This window comes from Cloeon dipterum, chromosome 3 (assembly GCF_949628265.1).
Source record: "Cloeon dipterum chromosome 3, ieCloDipt1.1, whole genome shotgun sequence".
NCBI lineage: Eukaryota > Metazoa > Arthropoda > Insecta > Ephemeroptera > Baetidae > Cloeon > Cloeon dipterum.
Window position 1 is genome coordinate 9,644,422 of NC_088788.1, and position 12,868 is coordinate 9,657,289.

The 12,868-nt window shown below is 39.7% G+C and overlaps 1 protein-coding gene across 1 annotated transcript; it reads right to left on the reverse strand.

Moving 5' to 3' along the window:
* Positions 1-34: 34 nt before the first annotated feature.
* Positions 35-11,439, reverse strand: LOC135940561 (uncharacterized). Its single transcript, XM_065485490.1, has 12 exons — positions 11,284-11,439; positions 10,790-10,848; positions 5,831-6,050; positions 5,556-5,768; positions 5,320-5,484; positions 4,821-5,269; positions 4,380-4,569; positions 3,808-3,904; positions 3,628-3,753; positions 3,453-3,560; positions 2,013-2,120; positions 35-354 (listed from the first exon to the last, which is right to left on the reverse strand). Exons 6-12 carry the CDS (start codon positions 4,995-4,997, stop codon positions 300-302), a joined length of 861 nt encoding a protein of 286 aa, XP_065341562.1. The 5' UTR covers positions 4,998-5,269; positions 5,320-5,484; positions 5,556-5,768; positions 5,831-6,050; positions 10,790-10,848; positions 11,284-11,439; the 3' UTR covers positions 35-299.
* Between the last annotated feature and the right edge of the window lie 1,429 nt (positions 11,440-12,868).

Sequence of the window (12,868 nt, forward strand, 5' to 3'; positions counted from 1 at the left end):
CATAACCTGTCCGATTATGGACAGGCGATATTATTGGGCAAATTTCTAAAATTATATGGGGGAAATGGTTTTCTGTATTAAAGCAATTAAAATCTGAAATTATGATTTTTTTCAGTTTAATTAATGAAATAAAAACTTACAATGCAGTTTACAAGAATTTGATAGTCAGAGGAATGGTGTCTTAACTCTCATGATGGTTTAAGTCGTGGCAGGAAGGAGCTGGTGACGCATATATTAAGGTATAATGTTGATAATGACCAGTAGCTAGGAAGTAACAGAAGACTTGATGCATTTCTCGCTTAAGCGAGGGCTTCGTCTGAGGAACTCAGATTGCCCTGGGACTTTTTGGCATACCTGGAACAAAATGTGAGCATAATAAATATCCGTCAAGGCTGGGAATCTCCCCGGGAGTTTCCCACACTTCAGTGCAGTGCTTCTTTGCGTTTTTTTTTTAAAAAAAGGGTGTGACCCTGGGACGGAAGGGCAGCTCTGGCGTGCAGAGGAACATTGGTATGTGAGGCTATTTCAGTTTAAGTGTGCGTTTTTGAAGATTTACTCTTTTGCCTTTCAGCGACCGACTAGCGTGAAATTTAAAAAGAGTAAATCATCAAAAACGCACACTTAAACTGAAATAGCCTCACATACCAATGTTCCTCTGCACGCCAGAGCTGCCCTTCCGTCCCAGGGTCACCCTTTGTTGCATCTGAGCCGTTTTTCTATCCCCCATCTGCCCCTGACAAATTTCACGCTAGTCGGTCGCCTGAAATTTGTCAGGGGCAGATGGGAGGTAGAAAAACGACTCAGATGCAACAAAGGGTGTGACCCTGGGGCGGAAGGGCAGCTCTGGCGTCCAGAGGAACATTGGTATGTGAGGCTATTACAGTTTAAGTCTGCGTTTTTGAAGATTTACTCTTTTGCCTTTCAGCGACCGACTAGCGTGAAATTTGAAAAGAGTAAATCATCAAAAATGCAATCTTAAACTGAAATAGCCTCACATACCAATGTTCCTCTGCACGCCAGAGCTGCCCTTCCGTCCCAGGGTCACACCCTTTGTTGCATCTGAGCCGTTTTTCTACCTCCCATCTGCCCCTGACAAATTTCACGCTAGTCGGTCGCCTGAAATTTGTCAGGGGCAGATGGGGGATAGAAAAACGGCTCAGATGCAACAAAGGGTGTGACCCTGGGACGGAAGGGCAGCTCTGGCGTCCAGAGGAACATTGGTATGTGAGGCTATTACAGTTTAAGTCTGCGTTTTTGAAGATTTACTCTTTTGCCTTTCAGCGACCGACTAGCCTGAAATTTGTCAGGGGCAGATGGGGGATAGAAAAACGGCTCAGATGCAACAAAGGGTGTGACCCTGGGACGGAAGGGCAGCTCTGGCGTGCAGAGGAACATTGGTATGTGAGGTTATTTCAGTTTAAGTGTGCGTTTTTGAAGATTTACTCTTTTGCCTTTCAGCGACCGACTAGCGTGAAATTTGAAAAGAGTAAATCATCAAAAACGCACACTTAAACTGAAATAGCCTCACATACCAATGTTCCTCTGCACGCCAGAGATGCCCTTCCGTCCCAGGGTCACACCCTTTGTTGCATCTGAGCCGTTTTTCTATCCCCCATCTGCCCCTGACAAATTTCAGGCTAGTCGGTCGCTGAAAGGCAAAAGAGTAAATCTTCAAAAACGCAGACTTAAACTGTAATAGCCTCACATACCAATGTTCCTCTGCACGCCAGAGCTGCCCTTCCGTCCCAGGGTCACACCCTTTGTTGCATCTGAGCCGTTTTTCTACCTCCCATCTGCCCCTGACAAATTTCAGGCGACCGACTAGCGTGAAATTTGTCAGGGGCAGATGGGAGGTAGAAAAACGGCTCAAATGCAACAAAGGGTGTGACCCTGGGACGGAGGGACAGCCAAATTTTTTATATCCAGACAATTTACTAATTTAAAAAACAAAATGTTTAAAATACTTAAGATAGTAGGGTTTTTAAATTGGTAGCCTAGATGAATAAATTTACCTAATTTTTATCCTTTTCAGAGGAGAACTCATCTCTTCTTCGTCAGAACAGGAAGATTCGATAGCCAAACGTCTGACCTTTGCATTTACCATCTTTTTCTTGGGAGACCTGAAAGTAGAAACAAGATATTATAGAAATAGTTTACCAGCATATACGATTTAATCTATTAAATCACGCTAGTCGGTCGCCTGAAATTTGTCAGGGGCAGATGGGGGATAGAAAAACGGCTCAGATGCAACAAAGGGTGTGACCCTGGGACGGAAGGGCAGCTCTGGCGTCCAGAGGAACATTGGTATGTGAGGCTATTTCAGTTTAAGTGTGCGTTTTTGATGATTTACTCTTTTCAAATTTCACGCTAGTCGGTCGCTGAAAGGCAAAAGAGTAAATCTTCAAAAACGCACACTTAAACTGAAATAACCTCACATACCAATGTTCCTCTGCACGCCAGAGCTGCCCTTCCGTCCCAGGGTCACACCCTTTGTTGCATCTGAGCCGTTTTTCTATCCCCCATCTGCCTCTGACAAATTTCAGGCGACCGACTGGCGTGAAATTTGTCAGGGGCAGATGGGAGGTAGAAAAACGGCTCAGATGCAACAAAGGGTGTGACGCTGGGACGGAAGGGCAGCTCTGGCGTCCAGAGGAACATTGGTATGTGAGGCTATTACAGTTTAAGTGTGCGTTTTTGAAGATTTACTCTTTTGCCTTTCAGCGACCGACTAGCCTGAAATTTGTCAGGGGCAGATGGGGGATAGAAAAACGGCTCAGATGCAACAAAGGGTGTGACCCTGGGACGGAAGGGCAGCTCTGGCGTGCAGAGGAACATTGGTATGTGAGGTTATTTCAGTTTAAGTGTGCGTTTTTGAAGATTTACTCTTTTGCCTTTCAGCGACCGACTAGCGTGAAATTTGAAAAGAGTAAATCATCAAAAACGCACACTTAAACTGAAATAGCCTCACATACCAATGTTCCTCTGCACGCCAGAGATGCCCTTCCGTCCCAGGGTCACACCCTTTGTTGCATCTGAGCCGTTTTTCTATCCCCCATCTGCCCCTGACAAATTTCAGGCTAGTCGGTCGCTGAAAGGCAAAAGAGTAAATCTTCAAAAACGCAGACTTAAACTGTAATAGCCTCACATACCAATGTTCCTCTGCACGCCAGAGCTGCCCTTCCGTCCCAGGGTCACACCCTTTGTTGCATCTGAGCCGTTTTTCTATCCCCCATCTGCCCCTGACAAATTTCAGGCGACCGACTAGCGTGAAATTTGTCAGGGGCAGATGGGAGGTAGAAAAACGGCTCAAATGCAACAAAGGGTGTGACCCTGGGACGGAGGGACAGCCAAATTTTTTATATCCAGACAATTTACTATTTTAAAAAACAAAATGTTTAAAATACTTAAGATAGTAGGGTTTTTAAATTGGTAGCCTAGATGAATAAATTTACCTAATTTTTATCCTTTTCAGAGGAGAACTCATCTCTTCTTCGTCAGAACAGGAAGATTCGATAGCCAAACGTCTGACCTTTGCATTTACCATCTTTTTCTTGGGAGACCTGAAAGTATAAACAAGATATTATAGAAATAGTTTACCAGCATATACGATTTAATCTATTAAATGACCTTGGGTCAAAGACACTGGTTGCTGTGCTGCATTTTGGGCGGGAGCCAACCTCAGGTCTTTTCTTTGGGGATTGCACTTCTTTGTTGGGGCTCTTTGTTTTCCTCTTGGTAGCCACTTTTCCTACCCTTTATATTGTAAAAATTTAATATCAGAATATTTAGTTATTATTTTCTGCATACCTTCGGAACTCACTTCCTTTTCGTCTGCAGTAATCACCGAAGCAAGACTCAACCATGGAGAAATTTGCAGAGCATAATTTGCTCGTGTTGATCACATCTGGAAAATTACCAAAATTTAATAATCCAAAGCTACTTTAACACAACTCCCTTGCTGCATATCCAAAATGATCTTAGAAGTGGTTTTCTTTATTTTCAGAATATACCTATCTTTATTTTATTTTACGGAATGTGGTTGGACTTAACTACGCGTAGCGAATTTATCACTACATTTCAATTGCACCAAAGCTACTGATATTATGATTTAGGAACGTGATTTGCTGCTCTTGCCAACGGGCACAGTGCAAAAAATAAGCAGCCTAATTATAAATTACATTCAAAGCAGCCACCAAGGTTAAGAAATAATTTGAACAGTGGATAAAATGGAGAGAATTTAGCTAAGAAATTCGCACGAATTGAATGAACTAAGTCTAATGAGGGGAAATTTATACAAGACGAGAAGCATAAATGAATTTTAATAAATTTTGAATAAATAAAATCTTGCAACTTATGCAGTAATAACCGAACAACCTTACCAGTTAAGAATTTAAAGAAATTTTTCCCTCCTTCCCAGCATTTTATTTTTGTCAAGGAGAGGTCAGCTACGAGTTGTGGGGCAAAAAGCCAGGGGAGGATGTTGCTTTTCAAAACGATTGCTACTCTTTTCTGGTTGCTTTCTATGGGCCGTGCACCAAGGTGAATGCTTCTGGCAACCAAGAGCCGCATCTACAACATAATAATTATTAACACATATACTTCTGATATAAAATAGGTTGTGTAGTTTTCAACTGGTACTCAAATGCATATATTGATCCGTGGAAGCTTCTTTGATTAATCGAAGACAAAATTATTTGGATTTAATGTTTAATTAATATGCAGTTGACTATTGAATTTCATAAAAAGAGCATTTACTTAAAAAACCTTAATTGGATATATAAAAATTCTGTTTGTATTTGAATATTAAGCGTCCAAGTTACCATTTCATTATGAAAATTGTCCTCACTATTCAGCCTGGCAACAAAAGATTTGAACGACTCCACATCTTGAAGGGGCAGGGGGATGTCTAATAGATCTGACTCCAAGGTGAGTGATGTAGCAACAGCTGACTTGTTGGTTGCTAGTTGTACTCTGAACTCTTTCATCTCCATTTTCATGCCCTCAATGTTTAAGATAATCTCGTTCAGTTTAGAGACAACCAATTTCTGAAATGACAAGAAGCTCGAAGAACAAGAACGGACACCTGTAGACAAAACATTAATTTTGTTTAATCAACAGCTTATCCTGATTCAGATAATTGTTTATTTAGTAAAAGTTATCAAAAATTTGCCTGATTCTGTTTTCTGGTCAGAGACAGACGTGTCGAACAACCTTCTTGAGCTACGTGGAGAAGGCGAGGCCAGCAAATTATTTTTAGCTTTGGCACCACCTAATAATAAAACAAATAATGGGAAGTTTTTCTCGCAATGAGTAACTTACAATTTGCAGCTACTGGAGACATTTGCTGATCAAGTATCTTTATGGGGCTTTGACAAGGAGAGGTAGTGTTTTGTTCCGTTGTACATGTTTCATTGAAAGGAACTGCTATTTCAGCACTCACATCAAATATCATATCGTCCAGATGATCAGGTGAGGTTTCACTTCCTTTGCAGAACAGTTTTGAAAGATAAAATTTTAAAATTAACCAAAATGTGTAACATATAATAAATAACTACTTTGCGAAAATCCCTTTTCCTGTCCTGGATATATGGGAAGAATTGACTCTTTTCGGCCTGACTTGCTCGTGCTCGGAGTATATCTGTTTGTTGACTTCGACTTCCTCTTTTTCTCCACATCCGTGGTGTCAATATCTGATTTAGTGTGCTCAGTTGGATTCAACAAGAGTGCCTCGATTTTTCTGCATTTCTTTAGGGCTTCAACTTTGGACTCTAAACATGAAATGATTAATGTACTTATGGGGAATAAATAACTGCAAAAATTATGATTTTACTTTTACTGGCCACGAGAGTGCCAGTGTACTTTGGCCATTCAGGAAGTGGACCATCAGGATTTTTTTCCATTGCTAATGTGCATTTTAATTTGTCTTTTGACACCTGAGCCCAAGAAGTTTCAACAAGATTTTTGGAATCATCGACAACTTTGATATAACTGTCTGGTACGATGAAAACATCTCCTTCTTCCTCGTCAAGAACCACGGACCACAGCATCATCTGTAACACAAAAATTAAATTCAATGAGTACGAGTTAACGAAAAAATGGGTATTAAATCAAAATTACTTTAAAATTTCAATGATTAAACAAAGTTTCAAAATTGTATACGTGTTAAGCATATATAAATTTTATAAATTAACGACCGTATCATATAATTTTCAAGGTGTTTGTTTTGACATTTACAATTTATTTGTCTGATTAAAAAATGGAACTAACCTAAATATATAATATGTACATCTATTTACAGGGGATAAAGCTTCAGGTTTAGCACAAAGTGTGCAGCAGTGGAAATACTGCATCAGCATTTCCATCACGTAACGGCAATCTGACACATTTAGCCTTGATGTCTGATACGGTCCAGATTCGCCTTCTCTTTTCAAGTTTATTAACCTTGTAAATGTTCAGTTTGCTTGATGGTAGGGGAATTTCGTAGAGGTCAGCTTTGTGTTTATACCGCCTTCCGCTAAGAGCCACTTTATCCGGATTCGTTTTCAGATGTGCAATTTTGTTGACAATAATGATGTCACCATTTCTCATCAAGAGAGTATTGTTGGGGTGTTTTGTAGTTACTAAAAAATTTTGTGTTCTCAACTTTTTAAATAAAGGCCCAACCATGGCGTCAGATTCAAATGCCTCAACATATGGCCTCTCCAGTTTATATTTTTCTGGTGTATTGTCCTTTGGCAAGTTCCCAACATTTCTTAATAGAGATTCCTCGATGCGGCGCTTTACTAACTGTTGCAAAAAACTGCCGTTTTGTTTCAGTTGCTTACGCATGTGTCCAAAGTAACTTTCGAATTTGAAAGCGCTAAAGTTGTCCAGTTTACCAAATCTTTTAACATCCTCTGACACGTGGAGCATGGCATGCACGTTTGAGCTGACTTGATACTTGGTGTGGAGTTTCGGAAAATCTCGAACGAATCTATCATAGAGCTGCTGAGCATAGTCCACATATTCTGGATCGCTTGCTTTGTCACCACAAAAAATTACAGAGCCAGCATGGAAAATCATAATTTCCTTGTAGTACTCGTAATGATGAGACTTCAAACAGTCCAAGACGACGGGGCATAGGTACAAAAGGAATAGGCGCCATTCAGTCGCCTTGAACCTCTTCATTTCGTTCATGCTTCTTGGTTTTCGAGCAAATTCTTGAGGGATACTTTTCCGCAGCCTACTCATCTCTGCGTTGATTTTGTGTCTAACGTAATCTGGAAGAAGGGTCTTCGATTCCTGCCAATAGCTAGTTAGCAATTTTTTCGTAACTCCGAGTAGCACTAAATGTAGATAATCGTAAGGGACATCATGAACGAGTGAGAAATTTGGCACCTCTTCAATTTTTGTATAACCAATGTGATGACCAGCTTGAGTTCGTTTTCTGAAGTCTTCGTCAGTTCTTGGTCTTCCCCTCGTGGTTGGAAAATAGGTTGCTCTAAATTTTGACTGGTTTCTTGTTCCCAGTGCGCAACATCTTATGCAGCTCATGTAACCCGTGTGGCCTAGGATTTGTAAAACGTAAGCCTTTGCCGGTGTGTCACAAATCAGAGCACTCAAACGGACTGCAAGAACTTTTTCATTGAAGTTTAGGCCATTCACACACAACTGTTTGAGCTCATCAACAGTATCCGATAAATAATCATTTACGTCGATCGGTTTCTTCGGCCCGTAGAATACGCCAATGGGGAAAATATCTGAGTTTTCCAAGTTTGATACGTGTGCAACGATTGGGTAGAACTCGGCCGAGCTGCTATTGGACAGTTGCACACCGTCGATGCCAACGTGCAAGTCTAAAGTTTCAATCGCATTTAGCAATTTTACGTCGGAGTTTTTTAAGCATTCAAGAATACCCTCCGCGAGGCCGAAGTGATAGTATACACCGGGCTCAACGTTTCTGACGCTGATTTTCGAATTTCTGGTCCGAAGTAGAGTTTTTCTGGATTTTGGCAAGAAGCCTATATTAGGCAATTGATTCATTAGAAAGAGCAGTGACTCTGTTGCTTTCTCCGAGACGTGGTTCTTCAATACCCATTCCGCCAGCAGTTTTTTGAAATTTTCTTGAAATTCAGGGTCAATCTCAGATTTCTCAAAATTGTCATTTGAAAAAGGATTAGAAAGATGATTTGCATATTCTGTCTGAACATCGTGATTATGTACTTCTGGGTTAGTGACTTCGAAAGGTAAGTTTTGTGCTACAATTAATAAGTTGTTTAAGTTATGCTGTTAATGTTGCGGTAGCATTTCATACCAACAGTATCATCAAATGCTTGCTCGTTTTCTAGTTCCCTATCACTATCTAGAGTTGGGCTGTCAATACGTAAGTTCAGGTCAACATCGTCATCATCATCATCATCATTGCCAAGACCTTCCAATTCCTTAGAGAGTAGTTCACTCAATCTCCGGTTCTGCTGTCTTTTACTCAATAGATGGAAATGCTTTCTATTTTGTTGGCTCATGTTTAATCCCTGGCAAATACGAATTATAAAATGAACCAAAAATATATTAAATATTTTGTTTTATATTACCCACCAAATTTGATTTTAAATGCAAAATTTTATATATAAATATATATATCTTTAGTTTTTAGCTATTAATCAGTAGTTCAATATATAGAGCTTTGCGCGGTTCGACTTTTTGGCAATCCAATATGGTAGATTGCGTTTGCGGATTGGAGTTGTACGGTTGTGGATTTGTTAGCGAACCGCATATCGAATTTACTTAATATTAATTTTACCGACTCGCGCCCTCAGTGTGACTGTCCGTTGAGACGGTCGCGCCGCGCACGCCTTTGCGGTCTTCGTACTTTCCATTTCTGGTGAATCGTGTCGAAAAAAGACGAAAATCGTGAGCGTCGAAAGGGTTGGCGGCATCAGAAAAATCGCAATTTAATTTTTCTAAGGCTCGATTAGGAACCCTACTAGCACGCTGCATGTGTGAAGAAAACTCAAATAAAAATTTGATCATTATTTTGAACTATACTATACTATGAACAAGTGGCTCGTTGCCACTTAGAGCTATCCAATGAGGGATCGTGGACAAAGGTAGCTCGACCGGTTCAATTTTGCGAAAAATGAACTATTCTTGACTGCTGAGCTTTGTCGAGAGTAAAGCAAAAATCTCGAAAAACGCTAATATTTATTTTACTTTGAGCTAGATAAATCTGAAAATCGGTATGCACATCAAGGTTAGCTATTGGCGTCGCGGCCAAATGCTTGCTTAAGATTAGGGGCCTTTGTATTGAAAAAAAATCGCGTAAAATATACTTTCCATTCTTACGGGACAAATCGAAAAATCACGTTTTTCCATCAATAAACCTATAGGGTTCTTCGATTTTTTTATTCGATCGGGCCGTTTTTAGTCCCAATCGATAGCTAGTTAAATTTAGCAACTTTGTAACCGTACAGAATTTTGATTCATGTCCCCAATCGCGAGATAAACCGGCCGGAAGGTGCCGCACATCGAAAAAACCTTAATTTCGCACTTTCTGACAAATCAAACCGGCTGAACGATTTTGATAAAACTCGCACAAAATGACCTTCGTACGATACCCAGCTCAGATGGCTAGGCGGCATTTCCGGCTAAAATACGAGTGAGGGTGAACAAATTTTCGATAATTTTGACTTCTTCAATATTCGCGCCAAAAAAGGCGCCGCGATCTCAACAAAGATAAAATTTTAATAAACTACACACGAGCAGACCGGGGATGTCAAGGCGCAACTTTTGATGTAGGAAAATCCGCCCTCGCGCACATAGGGTCCCGACCATGCCCAAAAAAACACAATTTTATAATGTCATAAAATGCGCGATATTTCGACTTTAACAATTCACATCTCCGGCCCTGATCGTCCTACATGGCGAAACGAAAGTTCCCCAAACTCGCCGCGCGATTCTGCGTAGGGCTCGCCCTGTCGGAGCCACCCAGCACCCCCTCAAACCCCCAACCCCCAAAAAAACGTTGAAAAACGTGCCCAATTTTCGGATTTTTTTAAATTGCCCTATGGGCGTGGGGGCGATTTTGACCATGGGGCACTCGTTCGGCCACCACCCCCCTTTGACCACCCGGGTTTGGTTCCGATCGGCGCGGTTTTGCCGGATTTCTGGGTTTTCCGTCAGAGCCGCGACTTTTGAGACGGGTGGCGCCTTCGGCGCTTCAAATAGCGGGCACACCGCCTATATTATACAAGTAGAGGAACTGGGTGTATTTTAAGAAGGCTAAACACGGACCCCTTTCGAAAATCTGCAATTTTTGAAAAAATAAAACTTTCGAGACTTAAAAGTACCATTTTTACATCCTATTGGGTTTTCAAATTTTTTCTCACCCAGGAAGCAATTAATTGCCTTTGCTCGAAAAGAGGGCATAACCGGTAAAATTCGAAATATGGATTTCGGGGCACTTTTGGGCAAAAGGGTATTAGGTAAATATTGATATGTTAGGTTTAACTTTCCATTTTATTTCATTTTTTTTTAATAATATCACCATGATTCCAATTTAAAACAATGTACACTTTACAGCTCCGCGAGTATGAGTGCAAAAACGAGGCGACCGCTTAAGAACGCTCTTTAATTCGCGTAATTTGGACGTGATTGCGGTTTGGAAATCAAGAGTAAGTACATAAAGCGGTTTTGGTGCGGTCGCGGATTAAAATTTTGTCCCGCGCAAAGCTCTACTTTGACCTTTCATTTCGATATTTAGATTCGAGAAGCGCGGTGACATGATGAATAATAAATAGGAAAGCTCACGTACCTTTGGAAGTTAACGTGATGAAGTGCACTCCTGCACCGAAGAATGATCACTGGTAACCACTGTAACATTATCAAGTAACAAGTTAATCGTTCATCCACTTATTGTATAGGATTTGAATAAAATGTCTTAACATCATCATAATTTTCTGCTCATTCATAAAAATATGTTCAAACTGTTAAAAATGTCTGAAACTTATGTATTGAGAGATTCTATACATGTATGCATTTGAAAATGCATTCAATAATACATATAACATTAGCTTAAGTAACATGCAAGCAGACTTCTTATGCATAATTATATGCATTGATTTTATGTATGCACATAGAAATTTTAAAAAGTTTGCTATGTGCGTGATTAATATTGTATGCGTATGTGCATAACATTATGGAATTTGTGATAATGCATATGTATGCATAAAAAAATTATAGCAAATTATTGCACAGTAAAAAACTCCCACGTATGTTAATGTAAAGAAGTAATTAATACGTACATACCTGTGATATACCGTTGGAAGCAGGTCGGAGGTTGAAGAGCACTTTTATATCAAACTTAATGCATCCTGATTAACCCAAACCACTGCAAGCACAGAAGTATTTAAGACTGCAGACTGCATTAACCTTCTGCGTTGTTGCAAGTTTGCACTGTAGGCTTGTGGATTGGAATGAAGTAAGGCAGCCCGCACGCGCATGTAGACACTCAGCTGGCAACTCTGGTGTAGTTAGTGTGGATGCGTTGTGTGCGGTTTGGTGCGGTTGCAGGACGAAAATTTTTGTAGCTCATCCGCACGCGTTTCATGCGTTGATTGACTTTGAATTAAACACGCATTTTTTGCAGCTCGTTGCTCTGAATGAGTCGCGCGCGCTAATCTTAATGTTCTCTTCACTTTTTTCATCTCATTTCATTCGAGTGGAAATATTATTTAAAAATATAGGAAACACGATAGCTATGATTATTATGATATTAAATGTATTAGAAGACAAAGGCAATCTTAATCAATTCAAAATAAAATTTAATAAATGGTATAATTATATTTTCCTGGATTTAAATAAGATAATTATTTAAATTGCATGGCATGCGAAATAATACAACTTTTGTAATAATATTATTTTTTATTTCAAATTCTTAATTTTAATAAGTTTGTACTTTTGTTGAAAAAATAAGGGAATAATATGTGTCATAAATTTTTTTCTAAGTCCATCGTCCACTGTTGGATATCCGATGGATATCCATCAGATATCCAATTTGGGATACAAATATTTTTGGTTAAAAATACAAAATGACGAAAAACAAGCATTTTTAAGGTTGTGCAAAATGCTATCCAAAATTGGTCAAATTTGGATGACGAAAATTCGTCACTTATCTTTTGAGGATATCCAAAAGATATGCAAAATCCTATCCGAAGTGGATAAACGCGTTTTAAAGGGTGATCCGATAATTTGTCAGCATTGAGGGTTGAAGGGAGTTAAAATGTAGGTCATCAGGAAACTTAAATCAACTCTAACTCCAACTTTGAAATTTTGGACAGTTATCCGCGGATATCCGATTTCTTGGCGGGACGTGTTGAATCAATTTTTTTAATAAAATATAAAACTTTCTAACTGATTTTAATTGGACTAGGGGGTTTCGCAACTTCTTTGCTGTGTTTTGTGCATTGAACTAGCCAAAAATATCACGAATTTTACGGTAAATCAAAATTATCTGCGTTTTTTTTTTGGATTTGACCCCAAAAATGATGGAAAATAATATAAAATAATCGACATTTTGTGAAACTGTGTTGAACCAAATGCACTAAGTCGATTTTGTTATTTTAATTTTTGATAATTATGGCTTCTACACAAATATTAATGTTTTCGTAAAATGGTCAAAATTACGAAAGTCTCCGTGAAATTTTTTTTTTTAAAGCACTGGTTCTGTTCCGGAAAATCAATGTCAAGATGAGTATCAATTTAAATTAAAGTGGTTTTTGTTAGAACGCAGAAGAGGCCCATCAAGCTGAGCCGCACGACAGGGTGGTCGGGCGGGTTGCATAAGTGCACGGCGGACGGGTGGCCCTGCCCTGCCCGGTGCGGTGCGGTGCGG